Source organism: Phyllobates terribilis, unplaced genomic scaffold (genome assembly GCF_046119375.1).
Source record: "Phyllobates terribilis strain yellow unplaced genomic scaffold, ASM4611937v1 Scaffold_8__6_contigs__length_399053987, whole genome shotgun sequence".
Classification (NCBI taxonomy): domain Eukaryota; kingdom Metazoa; phylum Chordata; class Amphibia; order Anura; family Dendrobatidae; genus Phyllobates; species Phyllobates terribilis.
The window spans coordinates 147,628,541-147,652,402 of record NW_027362768.1 but is presented as its reverse complement, the minus strand read 5'-3'; the positions used below and the strand labels follow the sequence as shown (position 1 = coordinate 147,652,402).

General features: G+C 43.7%; 1 protein-coding gene across 3 annotated transcripts in view; it reads right to left on the bottom strand.

The window, feature by feature from the left end:
- Positions 1–2,340: 2,340 nt before the first annotated feature.
- Positions 2,341–23,862, bottom strand: part of TTC39A (tetratricopeptide repeat domain 39A) — an 82,477-nt gene continuing 60,955 nt past the window's right edge. For all 3 annotated transcript variants that reach the window (XM_073643492.1, XM_073643494.1, XM_073643493.1), the window contains 8 exons: positions 20,149–20,208; positions 18,742–18,903; positions 16,662–16,753; positions 14,392–14,512; positions 12,303–12,423; positions 10,087–10,201; positions 8,297–8,413; positions 2,341–2,806 (listed from right to left, as the gene is read on the bottom strand). In XM_073643492.1, the coding sequence (XP_073499593.1) occupies positions 2,713–2,806; positions 8,297–8,413; positions 10,087–10,201; positions 12,303–12,423; positions 14,392–14,512; positions 16,662–16,753; positions 18,742–18,903; positions 20,149–20,208 (882 nt within the window). In that variant the 3' untranslated portion in view covers positions 2,341–2,712. The remainder of the gene's footprint in view (positions 2,807–8,296; positions 8,414–10,086; positions 10,202–12,302; positions 12,424–14,391; positions 14,513–16,661; positions 16,754–18,741; positions 18,904–20,148; positions 20,209–23,862) is intronic.

Genomic DNA, 23,862 nt, shown 5'->3' with positions numbered 1-23,862 from the left:
GTGATAGAAACACGTCACCCTTCTGTATTTATTATACATTTCCTCTGACTGTTCCACTGGTTATAAATACTGATGTAAAATACTGACCAAATACTGAACGTGTGAACGTGGCCTTATAGTAAGATGGCCAGACCAGTAGGATGCTCACAGATCGTCATTCATTCGACTGGACATGTCTGCTGCACAGTAAGTCGGAAATATGACATAACCAAACTCCTTGGGGGTGGGCTTTTGAAATGATGACCACCATGAGGAGCACAGCATGAGTGCACGGCTCTTACCAGCAGAAGTGTGCAGGATCCTGCCTTGCTTTAATTTCTCCACAAGTTTCTGCATTATTGGCATGACTTTATTCAGGTAAAGGAAGGCTATGCTCAGATAGAGGGTTTTTTTTTAGGTGTTTTTCTAGTTGAAGCCACTTCAGGAAACTCTCCTTTTTTGAGGACTTTTTGGAGTTTTCTTTTCCTGAAGAGTTCTGGAAAAGTTTTTTTTCCTGGAGCATTTTTTTTTACCACCTTCTGTAGGGATCAGATTTCATTAAGTAACGAGCAATTTATATTCCCCACCAGGCCTTTTTTCAAAACCTTTCAGGAAAAAAAAAGTTTAAAAAAAAAACCCTCCTCATATGAAGAGCAAAGTCGATTTTCCAATAGAAAGAGTTTTCCAAAAGTTTCTTGGGGTATGTGCACATGACATCGATAAACCTTTTTGAAGTAATAATTTTTGCATTTTTGGCGTCTTTTCCAGCATTTGTTTTAATTTTACATAAAAAATAGTGGCTAGCCTACCAGAAGAAGCCACCTGAAGAATAGACCGGTTACTACTTTTAGCCGTTTTCTGACTTTCAAAGCCATTGGTATGCATATGTTCATTATTTTTAGCATTTGTTGAGCCCCCGATGCAGCAGGTGGGCGACATTTGGTAGCGCTGAGTACAGCAGCCTGTATTCTGCGAATGGAAGGATCACAAAGTGCGAGCAGCAGAAGTGAATCTAATTTCCCCACCCGACTTCATCTCCCGCACAGTGTCTCCAAATCTTCTTGCAGAACATGCTGCAGCTTCCAAAACATTAGAAAAACATGGCAGCCTCCTTTCAGCGCCAGTGATCTGGGTCTGGTATTGTTTCTCAGCCTGGGTCACTAGAATGGGCCTTCAGGGCAATAGCAAACATTGCCAGTGAATAACAATGGTGCAGTATTTCAATATAATTTGTGAGGGTCTGACCCTTGGAATATCCCGCGGATCACGAAAACCTACTGGTGTTTTTGTAGCTTTCTCCATAGCAAGAAGTAAGAGTATTGGGATGCAATTTAAATGGAATGTCAGCAGGTTTTTGTTATGGAATCTAAGAGTAGCATGATGTAGGGGCAGAGACTCTGATTCCAGTGATATGTCACTTACTGGGCTGCTTGCTGTAGTTTTGATAGAATCCTTGTTTTCTCTGCTCTAGATGTATCAGTGCTCAGAATGTGTGTATAACCCCATCCACACCCCTGATTGGCAGCTTCCTGTGTCCACTGTCAGTAGGTTGGCCAATCAGTGGTGGGGGCGGGGTTACACAGATTAGCAGGACTGCCTGACACGTGACACTGATAAAATACTGATTGTATTGAAACCACAGCACACAGTCCAGTAAGTGACACATCCCTGGAATCAGGGTCTCGGCCCCTGTATTATGCTGTTCTCATATTAAGTAGCAAAAACCTGCTGACAGATTCCTTTTAATTCTGCCAAACTTTCTTTATTCTAAGCCAGGATTCTGCAAGTCCTTGCGATATTTCATCACTGTAGTGCGAAACCCCCTTTGAGGAGAACCTCTCATCAGGTCAAAAGTGCCCAGTTTTTGTTCCTATTATATTCTCGCAGCTTCTCTGATTATTACCTTTTTTTTTTAATTAAAGTCCGCTATACGGCTCCAGAGATATGGGGCTTTTTATGTAGCGCTGTTTTTTTCCTGGCCTTTACAAGGGGGCGTGGTTCATATGATTCTGTGGGGGCGTGTCTTTAAGCTGATCTACATAATTACCCTGTGAGCCCCGCCTACTCGGAACAGACCATACAAATTGGCACTGAATAAAAAGGTCCATATTTATAGAACCCTATGTTGGATTTAACAAACAAAAAAAAACAATAATTAGGGGACCAGCGAGAATAAAATAAAAGCAGGATCTGAACACTTTTGAACTGTGAAAGATTCTCCTTAAGAACATAACACAAGTGTCAAAGTGCTCCAGCCATGATAACAGTGGAATGACCGGTTGGACCAGGTCCAGTCTTCTCTGCCAGGGTGACCTAGCACCATCTAGTGGTACAACTGTAAAATGAACCAGGACCTGATATCTGTTAATCCCTGTTGCGTTGCATTTAGTAACATTTGTATTTAGGTAATTGATTTAATTTACATATAGACATTTTATATGCAATGTGGAAACAGCATAAATACATTCTGCAAACCCTGATTGATGATCATTCAAATTCTCACGTTTCCCAGCTTGTAAATTTTTAAATAAAATGTAGGATCAAAGCGGGGAGAAGCAGCCACTTCTAGGATCCCAACTACAACGTGCCGCGAGGAAATCACCTTTGGACAAATAATTTAGAGAATTCAGCATACAACCCACCATTGTCTTTTTACTTTATCCCATCAATGTGGGAAATATCAGTTCTTGGAAAAATAAATACTAGAAGGGTCTATCCTGCGGGGGACATTCGTCAGCAGCCGTTCGGAATAGATTTGGCTTGTAATAGAGCGTCCTGAATTCTGAAATGCGTTCGAGACTCCATGGAATAATTCTTGTAATTGTGTCTGGTGGAAGAACATTCAAGAGTTAAAAATGTAAGTTTAACATTTGACAGTAAGGATGTGAAGACATTTGCAGCAGATTGCTACACTGTATCTAAAGTAAAAAGGAAAAAAAGGATACTCTGCTAATAGTGCAAGTTAGAAGTTTCCAATTGTATCCAGCTAAGTATTAGGCTACGTGCGCACGTTCAGGATTTGAATGCAGAAAATTCCTTAAGGTTTCTGCATCTCTTGGCAGGAAAAACGCTGCAGAAAAAAAGCACGTTTTACTGCGATTTTTATGCATTTTTTATGCGCTTTTTGATGCATTTTTGTACAGCAATGAATGCTTTTTGGAGCTAAATAAAGATCTTTTAAAAAAAGAAACTTGGGACATCACTGGTGAGTATATTGGTTAATTTAAATGATTAAATAATGTGTCTGTTGTATTTCAAATAAAGTGTTTTACTCTCAGTGTGTGTGTTTATTTAGCTCTTTACTTTACTTAGGTTTAGTAATGAGGTGGTCTGGTTGACATCTTTTCATCACTAAACAAAAGGGCTAGCTGTCAGCTAATCCCATACACGTTATTCCCATTAGCATTCCCATTCATGCTATTTCTGGGGCAGCTGAGAGCTGCTATTTTTAGCCTAGGAAGGTGACATTAGGCCAACATGTTCCTTGGCTATTAATAACAGCATACAGCTGTTTGTTTAGCCGCTACGTCCCCACGATCAGCAACCAGCAGTACTTTGGATGCAGCGTATTTTAGCTGCGTCCAAAACACTGTGTTCTAATACTGCACTTTTGTTGTCAATACATGCAGATCCACCGCATATAATGACATTTCAATTGGTCAAAATCTGCAGAAATTTACATGCTGCGGGTGAATTTGGGTATGTGCCCACGATCAGGAGCAGCTACAGGTTTGAAGCTGCGTGTTTATGCAGAGTCAAACCCACAGCATCCAGATATTACAGCAAAGTGGATGGTATTTCTAGAAATCCCATGTCCACTATGCGTGCATCTGAGGCTGCAGATCACCCGCGGACACTGACATGCGGCACGTCTTTCAGGATCGCAGCATGTCAAATTCTCTTGCGGAGTCGCTAGTCTCCGCAACATAAATTTGACCACTGGAATGTATTGAATGCGGTAAATCCACATGGTTCAGTGAACACATATGAATTTACCTGTGTTCAATAGAATGCAGCGTTTTGGACGCAGCAAAAATATGCTGCATCCAAAGAGCTGCTACGTCCAGATCGTGGGCACATAGCGTAATATTAAAAAAAATGGCGTGGGCTCCCGCGTCATTTTCATAACCATCAGAGGGAAAGCCGACCGCTGGGAGCTGATATTAGTAGCCGGGGAAGGGGTGATTAGCCAAAAATGTTCCCTGGCTATTAATAACAGCCCACAGCTGTTTGCTTAGCCTTTACTGGCTAGATTACAGGGGGACCCCAGAAAAAATTGACGTAGGGTCCCCCTATAAAATCTAACCAGAAAAGGCTAAACAGACAGCTGAGGGCTGATATTAATAGCCAGGGAAGGGGCCATGGATACCAGCGCCCTCCACGGCTAATAATATCAGCTCTCAGCTGCCCCATAATTGGCGCACTCCTCTCACTGCTGTGTAGCGGTGGCGATTGTGGTAATAAGGTTGGGGTTCATGTCAGCCTTGTATTGGCGGCTGACATGAAGCCCAGGTTAGTAATGGAGGGCGTCTATAAGATGCATCCATTACTAACACCGTAGTAAGTTTTTTGACGTTTTTCAATAAAGACATGGCCAGAATAAAGTCCTTTATTTAAATAAAATTACACATAAAAGATTAAAACTATGTCACAATAAAAAAAAAACGTATACTCACCTAACACCTAGTCCCCGAAGCCCTCGTCTCCTGTATAAAAACAAAAATAAAAACAACCATATCCCTCACCTGTCTGCCGTCATGACGTAATCTACAGTGTCCCATGGCAATCCGGGTCACTTCTACAGCAACCACATCAATCACATCAGTGATGTGACTGCTGTAGAAGACAGCACTGTATACACTGACAGGAGTGTAATTACGCAGCACCTATGCCGTAAGTGAGGGCACCGGAGCTCTCAGCTGATGAACTCCGGTGAACTCAGTCCCGGCAGCGCAGCGATGAACACTGCCGGGAGCAATCGCGCTCCTGTCAGTGTATTGCAGGATGCCGGTTGATCAGGTCACCGTGGGACATCAGGAGGACAGCGGACAGGTGAGAATGAAAGGTGATTTTATTTTTTTTAAATATTCATTATTTAAGTAAATAGAACATAAACAAATGACATCAGTGCAGCATATGGAATTATAGACAAGGAAATTGAGATATCATAACAATATCAATAAAAAGACAATAGTATCTCAATGAAACAAATCAAGGCACTTGAAACAATATATAACAAGACAAATACAAAATTAAACCTAGTATACCTAGACAACAAGAGACCTAAGCTAGGGAAATGAATAATATCTGAATAAAGTATCAGAAAAGAATTAATACAAGGGAGCATAATGTATGAGAGACATCACATACCAAAACAAAGTTATGTGTTGCGGCGCGTTGGCAAGATTAATAAACAACCTGAATGAGGTAGGAGATAAAGAGTAATGGGAAGGAGAAGGAGGTGCTCAAGATATGACAGAATAAGTAGTAGTTATTTTTAACCCACAAAACCGCTAAACCGGCCAGGTAGGTTTCCAGGGATGCCAAACCTCAAGAAAATGGGAATGCCGGGAAGTCTCCCAACTAGTGAGCTCCTCCACCCGCCTAATCATGTCAACCTTATTCAACCACTCAACGTGAGTGGGGGGTGTAACCTGCAACCAGTGCAGAGGGATCAGGTATTTCGCCTCCCCGAACAGTAGAGGGAGCAGATCATGTTTTTTAGGTTTAAAATTTTGAGATGGGCAGAATAGTAAGACTTCTTTCGGAGACAAGGGACAAAGGTGATTTTATTTTAATATTGATTTATTTTTACTTTTTTCTTTTATTTACACTGCGCACAGGCGCCGACTGAGGAGACTACTTCTCCCCTCAGCCACACCTGCTCCCACTGTTATTAGCGGGAACGGCCGTCGGATGATGGGAGGAGTAGTCTCCCGCGGTCCATTCTTTGTGCGTTTTTCACTCATTGACTTGAATTGAGTCAGTCAAATACGCAAATACATTTATTTATCCCTGCGTTTTTGCTGCAGATTTGACTGACTCAATTAAAATCAATGGGTGAAAAACGCTGCAGAAACGCACAAAGAACTGACATGCTGCAGATTTAAATGCAATGACAATCCTGTCAGGAAAATTCCTGATCATGTGCACAGCACTTCAGGATTGTCATTGCATTAGCTGGTACACGGATCTAGCTAGTGTTTTTGGTGCATTTCTGTGCAGAAAAAAAAACGCATCAAAAACGCACAGTGTGCACATAGCCTTGGGGTCTTAGAGAGATACAGTAGGTGCCCTCTCCCCTTCCTACCTTATTGTTTTCTTGAGGGGATCCTCTTGTTCCCCTCTTTACTTGTAAACTTTTATGATGTTATTTGGGTGTCTATCTAATAAAGATTTACTCATTTTTAAAAGAGGCACATTTTTCTTTTTCTGTAGATGTTTTTCGATGCTCTTTATATCATGTATCCTATTTTCTCTGCAAACTTATTTTCGGTGTTTTTAGCTTGTTTTTCATTTGTGCCTTATTCTTCTTTCAAGCAAACATGCCACCCATATTACTGGGAGAGGCACAAAGAACTCACATCCAGCCTATATTACTGGGAGAGATGCTCAGAGCTCACATCTAGCCTATACTACTGGGAGAGATGCTCAGAGCTCACATCTAGCCTATACTACTGGGAGAGATGCTCAGAGCTCACATCTAGCCTATATTACTGGGAGAAATGCTCAGAGCTCACATCCAGCCTATATTACTGGGAGAGATGCTCAGAGCTCACATCCAGCCTATATTACTGGGAGAGATGCTCAGAGCTCACATCCAGCCTATATTACTGGGAGAGATGCTCAGAACTCACATACAGCCTATATTACTGGGAGAGATGCTCAGAACTCACATACAGCCTATACTACTGGGAGAGACACTCAGAGCTCACATCCAGCCTATATTACTGGGAGAGATGCTCTGAACTCACATCCAGCCTATATTACTGGGAGAGATGCTCAGAGCTCACATCCAGCCTATATTACTGGGAGAGATGCTCAGAGCTCACATCCAGCCTATATTACTGGGAGAGATGCTCAGAGCTCACATCCAGCCTATATTACTGGGAGAGATGCTCAGAGCTCACATACAGCCTATAGTACTTGGAGAGATGCTCAGAACTCACATACAGCCTATATTACTGGGAGAGATGCTCAGAACTCACATACAGCCTATACTACTGGGTGACACTCAGAGCTCACATCCAGCCTATATTACTGGGAGAGATGCTCTGAACTCACATCCAGCCTATATTACTGGGAGAGATGCTCAGAGCTCACAAATTTTAAAGAGGTCAATTTTTCTGTTGCTATACTGTATATGTTTTTGGATGCTCTTTATATCATATATCCTATTTTCTCTGTGAACTTATTTTTGGTGTTTTTCACTTGTTTTTCATTTTTGCCTTATCCCTCTTTTAGGTTGCGGGTTTTTTATGTGTATTTTATGTGCGTTTTCGCCTGCTTTTCATTTTTGTTTTTAAGATTCATCACTGCACAGGGTTTGGGTTTTTAGATGTTTTTGGCTGATTAATTGTAACTTTTTAAAAAGTCGCTATTCTTTCTTTGTTTGCATGGATGTACTCCAGTTCCCCCTTGAGTGATTATAAATGTGTCAGAATTTTTTTTTTATGGAAATTTTTCATAATTTTAGCAGAACATACGATTTTTTTGCAGCAAAAAGGTTCAAGACAAAAAGAGCATTTCTGTTTTTTGTGAAATTCATGAAATGTGTGCGCCATTTTGAAGAATTTGGTGCAAAAACGTCAACAAGTACTACAAGACAAGAAAAGAAAAAAAAAACTTTAAAAATCCTTGCGCATCAATGAGTCTTGGGTAGAGATGAGAGTATAAATTCGTTGGACTTGGTCTAGCGGCCTGGTCTGTATTTGGTGATTGCTGGATGGGAACCCTGTGAGCCGCCTTCTATCTGACGGCATCCACGTCTGCTCCTCTTATGATTAGCCGGCCTGCTGTGACAATGTGTGCATCACGCAGCTAAGCAAGAGAGGACCCGCAGATGCCGTCAGGTAGAAGGTGGTCCGCAGGGCTCCCATCCAGTGCTCACAGAATACTGGCCGGACTGCTAGAATCAATTTGCTCCCACTGAATTGGTAGTCACAAATTTGCACAACTGCCCCATTTACACAAGAATTCGAGACCCCCATTCTAAGGACTGCTGGGGGTCCCATTGGTCTGACCCTACATTCCTAGGTATGTATTGTAAGGTTTGCATCATATAAACCAACAACCGATATTAAACATTTCTCCTTACTTTGCATTTTGAAGTAGTTTGATGGCCTCTTCCCTCCGGTCTATCTGAAGATACAATAGAGCCAGCTCCAGCAGTGCGTTGGGTATCAGGTATTCATCATATTTAATCTTCTTCTCACTGTAAAAGGAAAGTATTCATTATATAGAATGGCAGCACCTTGGATCAATATAGCTGACTAGATGGTGGCCCGATTCTAACGCATCGGGTATTCTAGAACATGTATGCGGCCGACTGGGCCCAGACAGCAGAGCGGTGTTTACATTTGGCGCCAAAATCGCTGATTGGTCGCGGCCAATCAGCGAACCGTGTTAGTGAGGACCGGAGAGCGTGTTTAAATTTGGCGCCAAAATCGCTGATTGGTTGCAGCCGGCCGGCGGCTGCGACCAATCAGCGAACCATATTACTGAGGACCGGGCAGCGGCGCTGCTTGTGCGGGTACTCCCGCTGCGAGCTGCCGTCCCTCCCTTCACACTTGCCCTCGGGAGATCAGCGGGCCAAGCCACTGATCTCCCGACGGTAGCCGCATGGAGGTCAGCGGCGCCGCCCGTCGGGGTACTTGTGCTGCCAGCAGCCGGGAGATGAGCGTCTAGCGCCGCTCATCTCTCCGCTGCATCGCCGCTGACCTCCGTTCGGCAGATGAGCCGCTAACGGCTGCCATGTTTTTCTGAAATCCTGCGTCGCTGATTGGCCGCGGTCGGACCAATCAGCGATGCGGGATTTCCTGGACAGATGGACAGACAGACAGACGGGATAAGACGATTATATATATTAGATGATCCCTTTACTTCCTCAGGGTGAACACGAACCATGAAGGTGTAAAATTACATTTTTGGCAGGTGTTCATGTGGCCCATCATGCTCTCGTGCTGAAGGTCATACACCACCTACTTTTGATAATAGCTACTTTACTAAACTTTTTACTACTAGAATTCAGTAGCATCTTGCTCACTAATTAAGACTTGTTTAAATTATTTTTTTTTCCCGTTTCATTTGTTTACTAAATGCAAGGTGAAGCAACCTTCTAAATAGTGTGAATTACAAAAAAAATTATAACTTTGCTACTGCAGAGTGTCTGTAAGTTCTTTCTGAGTGATCTGCAAAAATGTTACAAATCCTTCAGGGCACCTGTTTCTTTTCTTGATGGCTCTTTCCTCTTTCCTTCTCTCAGTGTTAGAGATACCAACAGGGAGAGATAGGTAATTGTAAACAGATCCGAAGGGAGGTGAGAAAGGATCTCACGGAGTGGAGAGAAAATAGGCTATAGACGTAAAGAGAAAATAAGCATAGGATCTGTGCTGATACATGAGTTAGTGAATACACACAGACCTCAAATCCAGCCTATATTATTGGGAGAGACAATCAGATCTCACATCCAACCTATTTTACTGGAAGAAACATAAAGACCTCACATTCAGCTCATATTACTGGGAGAGATGCTCAGAGCTCACATCCAGCCTATATTACTGGGAAAGACAAACAGACCTCACATCCTGCCTATAATATTGGGAGAGACACTCAGAGCTCAAATCAACCTATATTACTGGAAAAGACACACAGACCTCACATCCAGCCTATATTATTGGGAAAGAAACACAGATCTCACATCCAGCCTATATTACTGCGAGAGAGACTCAGAACTCACATCCAGGGGGAGGAGAACATGCTAAAACTTTAGCCAATCAGAGACTTTGTCCTGCCCCCGCTGATCTATCCGGCATATATCACCATAGGTGATAAAACCACGGAGATTATTTAAAGTAAGATGTTCCTGACCCTTAACTTTTTACTCACTTTGTATGGATGTATTTGAAGCACGCCTCAGCCTCGTCGATCCTGTCCAAATACTTGAAGCACAAACCTTTTAGCAGTTTTACCAGACATTGATCGTCCCTCAGAAAATCATTCTCTGACAAAGAGAACAGAACACATTTATTTCCATTATGTTTCGGAATTAGATGCCGACATTCAATATTGCAACGTTCCTTAGTAAATACTGATGGCCGAGGTCTTTTATATGAACAATGCAATCAAAAAGGCTTCTACTAAACTCTGCTAAAGTCTGGGGTAATAATGATGGAAGAAACGTATTCTTACGGGAAATACCAGATATGCCCAATGGAATAGACATTTTACAAAAGTTACTGATGGAATTTTAGATAAATGGTAAATAAACTTTTAAAAAACTTTTGATATATTATAGGATCAGTTTGATCAGTGGAAATCCTGGTCCTGAGACCACCAGTAATCGCTCAAGGAAAAGGTCACAAGTTCTTGAGCATGTGAAGACCGGTGTATGAGCTAGTTAGGAAATCTGTAGGTCCGTACCCCGCCCGACTCTTACTCTGGGGATCAGCTGATCTCTTTTGCCTTTTACTTTAAATTGTAACTACATTTTTCGTCCATGTTCCCACTTGGCGGAAATACTTTTTTTTTTCCCCCCCTTGTGTTTTTTGTGTGCAGAAAATCCGCTACATTTAATTGTCTGAGCAAAGTGGATGTGATTTTATGAAAACTTTTTCCTCTACTGCCTTATATGTGGAGCCTGAAAAAATGTATGTAAAAAAATAAAAAAACGCACTTGCATTTGTAAGGGCAGAATCAAAGTTTTTCTGTACTAAAAAAAAATAATGCTATAAAAAAAAAAGGGGAAGATGCAGCAAAAAAAAAATCTGAGCAAAAACGCTACAATGGGACAAGATTGTTCTAGCGTATTTTATTGCGGACATCTGCAGAAATGATGCTGATAAAAAGCAGAAGAAAAAAATATGCATCAAAAACTCTACATGCGAAAAAGCCCTTAAAAGCTTTATTTTTTTGTGTTTATTTGCTATAGTTGCCTAAATGTCCTGTAGATTGGTGGGGGTCCCCAGATAACTGAAAAGACTGTGCAGAAGAAAGTGTGGGGGTCTGTACATTACTGAGTACATGTTCATGCGGGAGTTCAGTGCTTCTGCAAAGTCTTTTGAGCTATCGGTGGGGGTCTTAGGACTCGGACAGATAGTAAAGAGGTGTTATCCAGGACTATATAATTTTTTTTACTATGGGCCTAAGAACTAACAGTCAGGTGGTTGCTAACTACCTGCCTATTGTACCCGGCGCCAATCTTTGCTGGCACAGAGTGGTCACAGACCGCTCCTGCCGGTGATCCTGTGGCATCCTCGGACGTCTCAATTGACAGAGCAGCAGCTTTTCTTTTGCTCTGCTCTGTTGATAAGGCGTGAATGCAGACATCATGCTAATTGACAACCGGCTCCCTGCTACCTAACTGCGGGGAGCTGGCTGTCAATCAGCATGATGTCGGCAGTCACGGCCGATTGACAGAGCAGCCCGGAAGAAGAAGAGCTGCTCTGTGAACGTGAAGAGCTGAATCACTGGCAGGAGCGGTCCCCGGGTAGAATAGGCAGGTAGTTACATCTGTTAAGAACTACCTGCCTGTTAGATTTATTAAAATTAGAATTAAATATTTTTTGGATGACCTCTTTAATCTATAAAATATTAATGGACTACTACATATAAAATTACTTTTTAAAAGTTTTGTTATACTTTAAACTTTTTTTTCTGCAATGTTTGGAGCAACCACAGCATCAAGTGACAGGGTACATTTTTAAAAAAAAATGTGGGTCCCATATGGGATGACTCATTGATTTGCGGGGCTCCACCAATGGGACCCCTAGCAAGTCTGAAAATGTGGCTGTGAAGAGCCTGGACTGAATGGAGCGAAGTATAGCATTCAGGCATCTCCAGCAATCCTATAGACGATGGAATGGTTGTGGGCATGCTCAACCTCCGAAGCACCGTTCTCGGGATGGACAAGTTATTTCTTATTAATAGGAGATAACTTATTAATTTGGTACAACCCCTTTAAATATATAAGCTGCTCCTTTAAAGATGGATTATGACACATTTTACTAACAAATCAGCTGAAACCCCTAAAAATGAGGCACATGCCCCAACATGCAGAAACACCCCAAAAATGAGTGCTTGCCTCAGACTACATCACTGGCTACCTGTAGCTGGTTCTAGCCCATTTAGATTCTCCTCTGCTTTGCTCAATGTGAGTAACATCTTTTCGGTGAGGTCACTCTGCTTCCCCAAAATAGCATAGCCATTCCAGATATACATCATTTCCTGAAAGAAGGAAGAGAACAATAGTCAACTCCTCACACCGGAGTCACAGGCCACGATTCATTACTGCATTTGTGCCTTTTTTTGTCTAGTTTTTGCCATTTTTCGTCTGTTTTTTTTATTTGCGCCAAATTCTTCTTTTACTTTGCACCTTTTATAAGTCTAACTGATTTGTGTCTGCCCTTTTTGTCTTTTATTAAATTCACCATTGTGATTTTGGGTTTCCAGTTGTTTGCAGCCGATTCATCAATTGCGACTTGCACAATTTTTGCACAAACGTTCTCCCTGGAGTGATTTTAGGTCTGATTTTTTTTGCCCAATGTATGTGTAACATGCAACTTTTTACTCTTTTAACACTTTTTTTGGGCATTTGCACAATATTCATGAGCCCAGTGCGCCATTTTGACACAAAAAATGTTCTTGATTACCACAAAAACAAAAAAGAAAAGGGACTAAAAAATAATGCAAATGATGAGTCGGGGCCCACAGTCTCTTAGTCGTGAAATAAAATCTAAATGTGCTTTCTTGCTCCTGCATGGGTGTCTGCATCCCCTTCCCTCTGGGATAAAACAGCACTTTGCTGTTTTACGTTTGTCTTTGAAATCAACTCAGAGGATGCAGAATATTACATGCTGTGCGATAATAAAAAGCAGTGAAGACATTGGTCCTGCACCTGCGCAGGATGAATGTGTTATTGACGCAGATACTGGAGCGTTTTCAGCTTGTTGCCTGCGCCTGCGCAGGATGAATGTGTCACTGACACAGATACTGGAGCGTCTTCAGCTTGTTGTCTGCGCCTGCGCAGGATGAATGTGTCACTGACACAGATACTGGAGCGTCTTCAGCTTGTTGTCTGCGCCTGCGCAGGATGAATGTGTCACTGACGCAGATACTGGAGCGTCTTCAGCTTGTTGTCTGCGCCTGCGCAGGATGAATGCGTCACTGACGCAGATACTGGAGCGTCTTTAGCTTGTTGTCTGTGCCTGCGCAGGATGTGTCATTGACGCAGATACTGGAGCGTCTTCAGCTTGTTGTCTGCGCCTGCGCAGGATGAATATGTCATTAACGCAGATACTGGAGGGTCTTCAGCATGTTGCCTGCGCAGGATGAATGTGTCATTGGCGCAGATACTGGAGCGTCTTCAGCTTGTTGTCTGCGCCTGCGCAGCATGAATGTGTCACTGACGCAGGTACTGGAGAGTCTTCAGCTTGTGTTTGTGCCTGCGCCATAAAGGACTCAACCACTGCCAACTTGGGAAACTGTAAACGCCTTATATCTGTGCCAGCGCTGAAGGCTTTGAGCACCGGCGCAGTAAAGAGCACAGCTGCTGCTATAGATATGAACGCTGCCTTTTTTTTTTACATGCGCTACATTAATCCCTAGCACATTTTATCATTCCTTTTGTCATTAAACATCATTTCATAGTATTGAAAATGAGCATAAAAAGGCCCAATCCATTTAAAGAGAACCTATCACTCGCCATAAATATGTATTTTTTTTTACCTATTTAAATATCGTTGTTCTCCTGAATCCGGCGTTGTTTTTATTGTGTTCCTACGTCTCTCCGGTCCTGAGATATGACCCCACTTCCTTGTATATAAATCTAGTCTTTTTGTTCCGAGTGGGCGTGTTCTAGCAGATCACACCCAATTAGTGAACAGGACTAGATTTATATACATCAAAAAGAGCCCATATCTCAGGAACGGAGAGGCACAGGAACAAAAGGGAAACAATTCCGGATTCAGGAGAACAGCAGCATTTACATCAAGTAAAAAAATTACATATTTATGACAAGTGACAGCTTCTCTTTAAGTGGAGGCCTACTTCATAGAACAGTGATTGTTAGTGAGGTAACTGACCATTCATGGTGGCCATTAAGAACCACATGCCAGTGCACCAGGGCATACTAGTACAACCATTCTAGGAAGATATACAGAAAATATTATGCCACATTACTGATCGGGCTCATACCAAAGGAGGGATAGGTAATGACACTGGATTCTGAGCTTGATACCTCCGAGTTTTTCTAATAGCAAATTTTTCCGTTGGAAGAGATTTCCCGGCTATTTTAACTTTTAGGCTTGGCACCAGTCTGAGAAGGAAATAGAAGCATATGTTCTGTTACTAATATGAATCAGACATTGCTGGACATCTTCTACTAATATTACCATACTGTGCGGAGATCCAGGGCGAGGCATCGGGTCCTAGACTTCCCGGCATGTACACTAATCCTCAGCTATTTTACTGCAGCTCCAGCTTTTATGAAAGAAAAGTTCTGGCTGACAGGTTGGGTACAGGCTTCTCTCCATTAAAATCAATAGGATTTCATGCTCTGATATTTAGCGCTACGAAAATATCCAAGTCAGAGGCGAAAACAGCCTGACAGATTAATGTGGTCATTACTAACCACAATAGCCATAATACACATGATTTGGGGTATTAAAATGCATTCATGAGTATAGGATACTTACTTTACTTTTTTGGAACATTTTGCATGGTAAAGGTGTTTTCCATATGTGTTAAAGATATTGCGATAATGTCCTATCCATGGCCCCTTCACTGCAGTATGCAGTGACAATGAAGCTGTGCCTGGTACTGTTGCTTTATAAGCTAAGCTACAGAACCCGGCACAGCCATACACATTGTGATTTCCACTGCTGCAGAGAAGGAGCCACAGTTTTACATTATTGCTGCACCTGGTATTAAACTGAACAGACCGTGATGATGAACTGATGGTAACTTGGGTCCCAGGGGAAGGTTAGCTGTAACAATCATACAGTGATGTCCAATTGTAGGGATTATTATGCATTGGTTATATAGAACTATCATATTCCACAGTGATTTATATTCATTATCATCGCTGTCCCCATTGGGGCTCACAATCTAGATTCCCCATCAGTATGTCTTTGGAGTGTGGGAGGAAACTGGAGAACCCGCAGGAAACCCACGCAAACACGGGTGAACATACAAATTCCCTGCAGATGTTGTCCTTGGTGGGATTGGAACCCAGGACCCCAACGCTGCAAGGCTGCAGTGCTAACCACTGAGCCACCATACAGTGCTAACCACTGAGACACCATGCTTCCCATCAATATGATATTCTTAGGGGGAAAAAAAGTCCTTAGCACCTTAGCTATGGTCCAGAGAATGATCCATTGTGCCCTACCCATTGATTTACAATGTTGGGTATTTTAAAGGGATTGATCAGCTAGAAAAAAAAAACTTTTTAATGTGTTTAAAGTGAAGATAGATGAAACTTACTCTCTCTCTTTTCATACATCAGCCTTCAGAGAAAAGGAAGCTGGCTTAGCTATTGAAATGAGCCTGATAGTAAGCCCCCTTCACAATGTCATAAACAAATGGGAAAACCCAATGCAGAAGTGGAGCTGCCGGGACCCGAACTGGCACTGATATATTACTACTAAAGAAGGGCTGGCTTTGTCTATATATTTTTTGTCACTGATATATTGATGTCAGAGCACTTTTCTTTATTAAAGTATATTAACAAGTTGAATGGAGTTTTACTTTAAACTAAATAAAGCAAATTTATTTTCCTATTTGGGTGAGCTCTATTAGTGATTTGGGTAATATTTCTACCTTCCAACAAAAGTTAGAAATAAACCAAATCTCATTATCACACACACTCCTTCTGAAGAAAATTAGATGAAACGCGCGTCAGGGGGTGACAATGACAGGATTTGTAACAAGGGTAATATGATAAAAAGGTCATTATTGTTTGCAATATGGTTACAGTTTATTTATGCTTATTCACAACACTGTAATAGTCCAATTGTATGCCATTTTTGGTACCCCCTATTATGTACATTGCATTAAGGCCATACCACTCAATCCCCGATACATTTCTGTTCAGTTCTTCTTTTTCGTCTACTGTACTGACATTCCCCTGTTTTATCTCTTTTTACCCTTTGTCTCAATAAATAAAATGTATTATTCTACAATTATGGTTTATGGAGGACCTTTTGTTTCTCTGTAGGTGTCTCTGTCTCTGTAGGTGTTGTATGTTTATGGGCATCCAAATTATAGCTTAGGGCTTTCTTAGGAACAAAAAGTTAGAAATAAACCTACTCTCATTATCCAATAAACCCCCATTGTACTATAACTGTCCCTACAGGCAATAGCAAAGGGTACCAATTCACCCAAGTAAAGGGAGATGTCAACACTCCAAACCCAACTCTAAAGTATCACCTCCAGAATAATAGGATGATTATTTTGTAACTAACCTAAAAAGTTTAACTTCGTCCTCCCCAAAAGGTTTTGTGTCATCTTCTTCAAACATGCTGAGATAAGCAGCTTTCATGTAGACATATGTAGCCTGAGAGGCAAAAATAGCAGGTAGGACAGGGTTAATTATAAATTATATATTATCAGAAATCCTATACACCTAGTGTCTATAACATTGTGGTGGATAGTGAATAAAGAATCCACCACTATGTTATATACAGTTGTACTCAAAAGTTTACATACCCCGGCAGAATTTTTCTTTTCTTGGCCTTGTTTCACAGAATATGAATGATAACAAAAAAACTTTTCTCCACTCATGGTTATTGGTTGGGTGAAGTCATTTATTGTCAAACTACTGTGTTTTCTCTTTTTAAATCTTAACCACAACCTATAGCGATACTAAAAGTCAATACTCTTTCACAAGCCTTGCCATATGACTTAGGATAAAAGCCAAACCAGAATCTCAATTTGCAGACACATGTGTCGGGGTGTTGCCCCTCCTTAGTGCAAAGCATGAGATCTGATTTGGCTGTATGAGAGGCCTCTGACTAGGGTCAAAGGGGTAACGTTTCTCCTTATGGAGAGTGACATGCCGGACATGCCAGTGTAAGGAGACTTATAGGCCGAGCACAAAAAGGGTGAGCACAGATTTTCCCGAAGGAAAAATCACCGCTCTTACAATATTGGCTGAGCATTCCTCCAAAAATATTATAAAATTGCGATAAAAATCATCCAGATGGTCAGTTTATGCTATAGTGGAGATAGTCGCTATACTAAATGGATCCCTGAAGAGATTCCTATATTTATGAAGATGAACTTATAAAGTAAACACGGGCAGAACGCTGCCTAATCTCTGTATATCCTAAATAAAAACACACTAAAATATTTCCCCTAACACCGATGTTCACCCAGGGCTTCACCAGGGGAATGCAGCTACTGAACTGATTACCCTGATGAAGCCGGGTGAATAGCGGCGAAACAAAACTGTGCTTATAACAACAACTCTCATAATAATTAGAGTGTTGGGTATAATTTGGTACCAAAAGGGGGCCCAGCGGCAAATATGAAACCATTTTTTTCAGCTGTTGTCCGGCTACTTAAAGTGACTATCAGGGTCTAGTCTCTGAAGATATCAGAAATATAAGAAAATGTGAGCCAGGTAGATATAGGCTGAACATTTACTCAGATAGGGTGGTCACTTCCCAGTTCTACAGGATAGGAAGCTGAGATGATGAGAGACTATCATGAGTGCAGGGGTTGAAGTCATCTCCGTGGAGGTTTCTTTGGCCCATTTGTGGAGAACAGTACTCTTAAAGACACATGATAGTTGGAGCTTTGTTGGATATCTTGCATTGGGTTCATGAGCTTCAATAGTTCACAAACAGGGCACATCATCAATAAAGTGTATGTCAGAATTCCAGTTGCCCTTCTACAGTTTGACCACTAGTGGCTGCTATTGTTCACCTTAATAATTGTGCTGCAATCCTACTCCTTACCACTGGAGGCTGCTGTTGTGTTCTGCAATTGCCCTTTACTAAGATGGCGGATTCTGAACCCGTGGGATCCATCTTGTTTCCTGTTTGGGCCTACTTAAAGCCGCATGGATCTCTTACTCATTGCTTGAGTATTGTGTCTAGCTGTTAGCCTAGTCTCCAAGCTCCAGAACATTCTTATCTAGATTGTTCTCAACTATCTACGGATTGTTTCCTACAACTCTTTTTGATAACTACAAGAACTTCTACTACCGCTTGCTGTTCTGCTCGTGCTGCTTCAGCCACTGGTTTCCAGGAGTGCTACGCCAGTATCGTAACAGTGTAATGGGCATTTGTGAATTCAGTGACATTAGTAATTGGCTCCAAATGAGGTTATACTCTGCTGAACCTTTGAGGTTTTCCTGATGGACCAGTGCCACCATATTTTAAGAAGAAAGACATCAAAGCAAGACCATAACCATTTAGTAAAGATCCACCATTGCAGCCATAGATTTTCCATGCTGCAAATGTCTTCTCTTTGTACATATGAGATCTGGTCCAGGACTACAGCCGCTGGTTAGTTTCTTCATTCTTATCTAATACATACCTTTGACCAAGAGCTTTCCTTGCTAAGGAGATCGGCATAAAAATACGCCATCTTCCACTGCTGCTTGTAGGTGAAGCACCACATAAGCTCCCAATAACACATATGATGGAACTGCTTCCAGGTCTGCTGAGCCTCGCAGCATTCCTCAAATCTCTGGATAGCCTAGAAAAACAACAACACGGCACCTAGTGATGAGATACCACCATTGCTTCCCTACTGCCAATTAGATAAAAATGTCTTCCTCATGACTCCTCCATCTAGAAAATCCCATAAAAAGAAATTTCCAGGTTTGAAAGTCATCCCTTCTCTATGGGAGAGGGCCCAACGGATCTCAAGAATTGGGAACTCGGTGTGAAAGGAGCGGTGGTCGACCATGAGCAACTTCAATACATTCATTCTTAATAGGACCACTGAAGATTGCAAAGCTATGCATTTGGGTGGTCTTCATCACTCCCATAAGAATGAATGGAGCGGCAGTGCACATGATCCAACGCTGCTCCATTCACATGGGGCTCTTCCAAGAAATGGTTCTCAGGATTGGTGGTTGGACCCCCAGCGATGGGGAAATTATCCTCTATCCCATGGATGGGGTATGAATTTCAAAACTGAGAACACCCCTTTATCATTAATTGTGAGACTTCTCAGCATAGCCCTCTCATGCTGAGCGTGCATGGGCATTCACTGTTGAGAGGGAATAATCAGACTTATCACTCGGGAAACAAAGATTGGGATGTTAAAATTCAACATGCCTGATCCTTCTTTCTCTCAACATCTGGAGTCAGAGGAGAGTCGGGAGACCCCAAACACATGGAAAAACACATGGCTGATTAACAGATCCGTTTTCCATTTACTTCAATGTTAAAAAAAACAGATCCAGCAGAGATCAGTTATTTAAAAACAAACTAAAAATTTGTGTCTGCACAGATCTGTTCAAACTGATCACTACTGGACATGTGAACATAGCCTTAGATAGCCGGCTGATTATGCCAACAGTGGTGACGGCAGTGGGACATTCTTGACTGTAGGTTACCTGTACAAGTCATAATTTGGTGTTTAAAGTCCTTCTTAAAGGGATCATCAAGGATTAGAAAAGAGGATCTACTTGTTTTTTAGACAGTGCCACTCATGTCCATGAGCTGTGCTTGGTCTTGGAACTGTCCATGAACATATATAAGGGGATGGAGTTTCGAAAAATAAGACAGGGCAAACTGTGGTATGCACAATGAATTAGGATGAATTGGGGCATTGTTTAGAAGTAGAGATGAATTCTGGTTACTGTAGTAGTAGGAGATGATTTTTGAAAGTTTTCCTATAATAGATGATGGTGGAATCTGACCCATCTTGATAATACTTGTGCTTAGTTCTTTTGCATTGTCAACCAGTCTTATTATAAGGTTGTCCATTTACCAAGTCAATATTTCCTTTAATTTCTTCAATTCTTCCAGCAAAGAACAGGAATATGGCCCCCTATGGAGAAAAACATGGAAGGGTTGGAAGTGTGATGATAGAAAGTGATATCATTATCATTGTCAGCACATTGAAATAACTGATGTGACAACTCCGACAATAAAATCAAATAGAAATCCAACATCTAATAATCTTCACACTCCACGTTTCTTTTATGTAACATTCGTTATGTGGTTCTATAACATTGGTGCCGATGAATTATTTGATTTACACTCATTTAATCCTGTTCTCAAATCTGTTCTAAAATTCAGCAGCAGGAAGGAGGGACACTGAGGTGATGTCAATCAGACTAGATGGGTGGAGATTCAGCAGCAGGGAAGAAGGACACTTAGAAGCTGTCAATCAGACTAGGTGGGTTGAGATTCAAAAAAAAGGAGGAGGGACACTGAGGAGCTGTCAATGAGGCTAGGTTGGTGGAGATTGAGCAGTAAGGAGGAGGGACACTGAGGACCTGCCAATCAGGTTAAGTGGGTGGAGATTCAGCAGCAGGGAACAGGAACACCATGGTACTGCCAATCAGGCTAAGTGAATGGAGATTCAGAGGGGGGGAAGAGGGACACCGAGGTACTGCCAATAAGGCTACATGGGTGGAGATTGAGCAACAGGAAGGAAGAACACTCAGGTGCTGCCAATCAGGCTAGGTGGGTGGATATTGAGCAGCAGGGAGGAGGGACACTGAGGAGCTGCCAGTCAGGCTAAGTGAGTGGAGATTGAGCAACAGGAAGGAAGGACGCTGAGGTGCTGCCAACCAGGCTAGGTGGGTGGAGATTGAGCAGCAGGGAGGAGGGACACTGAGGAGCTGTCAATCAGACTAGGTGGGTTGAGATTCAAAAGGAAGGAGGAGGGACACTGAGGACCTGCCAATCAGCCTGAGTGGGTAGAGATTCAGCAGCAGGGAAGAGGGACACCGAGGTACTGCCAATCAGGCTATGTGGGTGGAGATTGAGCAGCAGGAAGGAAGAACACTGAGGTGCTGCCAACAAGGCTAGGTGGGTGGATATTGAGCAGCAGGGAGGAGGGATACTGAGGAGCTGCCAGTCATGCTAAGTGGGTGGAGATTGAGCAACAAAAAGGAAGGACGCTGAGGTGCTGCCAACCAGGCTAGGTGGGTGGACATTGAGCAGCAGGGAGGAGGGACACTGAGGAGCGGTCAATCAGACTAGATGAGTGGAGATTCAGCAGCAGCAGGGAAGAAGGACACTTAGAAGCTGTCAATCAGACTAGGTGGGATGAGATTCAAAAGCAAGGAGAAGGGACACTGAGGAGCTGTCAATAAGGCTAGGTGGGTGGAGATTGAGCAGCAAGGAAGAGGGACACTGAGGACCTGCCAATAAGGTTAAGTGGGTGGAGATTCAAAAGCAAGGAGGAGGGACACTGAGGACCTGCCAATCAGCCTGAGTGGGTGGAGATTCAGCAGCAGGGAAGAGGGACACTGAGGTGCTGCCGATCAGGCTAGGTTGGTGGAGATTGAGCAGCAGGTAGGAAGGACACTGAGGTGCTGCCAACCAGGCTAGGTGGGTGAAGGTTGAGCAGCAGGGAGGAGGGACACTGAGGAGCTGTCAATCAGGCTAAGTGGGTAAAGATTCAGAAGCAGGGAGGAGGAACATTGAGGAGCTGCCAATGAGGCTAGGTAGGTAGAGATTAAGCAACAAGAAGGAAGGACACTGAGGTGCTGCCAATCAGGCTAGGTGGGTGGAGATTGCGCAGCAGGAAGGAAGGACACTGAGGTGCTGCCAGCCAGGCTAGGTGGGTGGATACTGAGCAGCAGGGAGGAGGGACACTGAGGAGCTGCCAGTCAGGCTAAGTGGGTGGAGATTGAGCAACAGGAAGGAAGGACGCTGAGGTGCGGCCAACTAGGCTAGGTGGGTGGAGATTGAGCAGCAGGGAGGAGGGACACCGAGGAGCTGCCAATCAGGCTAAGTGGATGGAGATTGAGCAACAGGAAGGAAGGACGCTGAGGTGCGGCCAACTAGGCTAGGTGGGTGGAGATTGAGCAGCAGGGAGGAGGGACACCGAGGAGCTGCCAATCAGGCTAAGTGGATGGAGATTGAGCAACAGGAAGGAAGGACGCTGAGGTGCGGCCAACTAGGCTAGGTGGGTGGAGATTGAGCAGCAGGGAGGAGGGACACTGAGGAGCTGTCAATCAGGCTAAGTGGGTAGAGATTCAGAAGCAGGGAGGAGGAACATTGAGGAGCTGCCAATGAGGCTAGGTAGGTAGAGATTAAGCAACAAGAAGGAAGGACACTGAGGTGATGCTGTGACACCCCAGGGGTCTGGTTGCCACAGTAATAGAGATATTATGTCTGAGAGCAAGTGGGAGGTTTCTCTGGTCAGGAGCCCTAAGCATGCAACACGGCCCACCCAGACCTGGGAGGGGAGGAATCTGCCCTTATAAACTGGGTCTGGGGCGGGATTAGGTGAGACAGAGCCTGCAGAACAAGCAGAGCAGTCAGAGTGAAGCTGCAGACAGAGTCAGAGTCTGGAGAGGGAAAGTGAGATCAGGAGCTCTGGAGGAGCAGTAGCTGAAGTCCAGGGGCTGGAGCTGAGCAGAGCTCGCCCTGGATGAAGACACTAAAACCGGACACAGGAGTCCGAGGCTGTGGGGACTGATATACACCCAGCAGCAGAAACCAGCCGGCAGGGGATTCCAGGTCCTCTGGCCATAGAAGCCCGGAGGCTCAGTCACAAAGAAGGGACCAGCGCCGCCATCCAGGAGCGGAGGCTAACAGAAGGCCCCAAGTCACCAGCCATACGGGTGAGCACCACACGGTATACTCAGGGACGTGGGCTACTTGTAACCGCTGACAGCAAGGTAGCCAGGAAGAGTGCAGATAAACGGGGAGGCCTACAACTCCACCTGGCCAGGGGAACTCCTGCTTGCTCGCAGACTGACCAGGCCCCTTATACTAGCCAGTACTCCCGGGAGGGTCTGCCTTGTACCATCAGTAAAGACCCTGAACTGCACCACACGTCTCTGATTCCTTGCCGCTCCTGCACCATTAGCACTGGGACCCTCACACCATCACTCCCATCATCTTCCACATTAGCTGCCCTGAGGCAATACTTCTCCCGTGGGGAGTCATCCAATACTCGGCTGCGTGAACAACATCAGCCTCAGCGGTCTGCAGCGCAGCGGCGGTCCCCACTGCAATCCACGGGTGGCGTAGTCGGACACTTATTCCAATACAAATAGACTGCCACTGGTTTGACCACCCTGGGCACGGACCGGGTCGCCGCCACACGGAGACTACAACCCCCAGCATTCTACAACAGGCCCGGTTCCGGGTTCCCCTGCACAACACAGGCCCAGGGGGCGCGTCAACTTTGGCGTAGTCGGCAGGATTTTGTGCCCGCAACCACCGGGTACTGCGTGCCTGAAAAAGACTTTTGAACTTACCTGTGGTGAAGTTTCCCGCCGTCCGGAGTCGTTTCCCGCCATCCGGAGCCGATTCCCGCCATCAGACGCCATCTTGGACCGTTTCCCGCCGTCTTCTGCCTTCTTCCCGCCATCCGCAGCTGCTTCCCGCCTTCGGACGCCATCTTCGGGACGCCGTACGGGAAGAAGAGGGGCGTGGACGCCGAAAGCGCGCGAGATCCGAAGCTCCGCCCCACGCTCTGACGCTGCGCAAGGTCCTGGAAGGGAGGAAGAGCGAC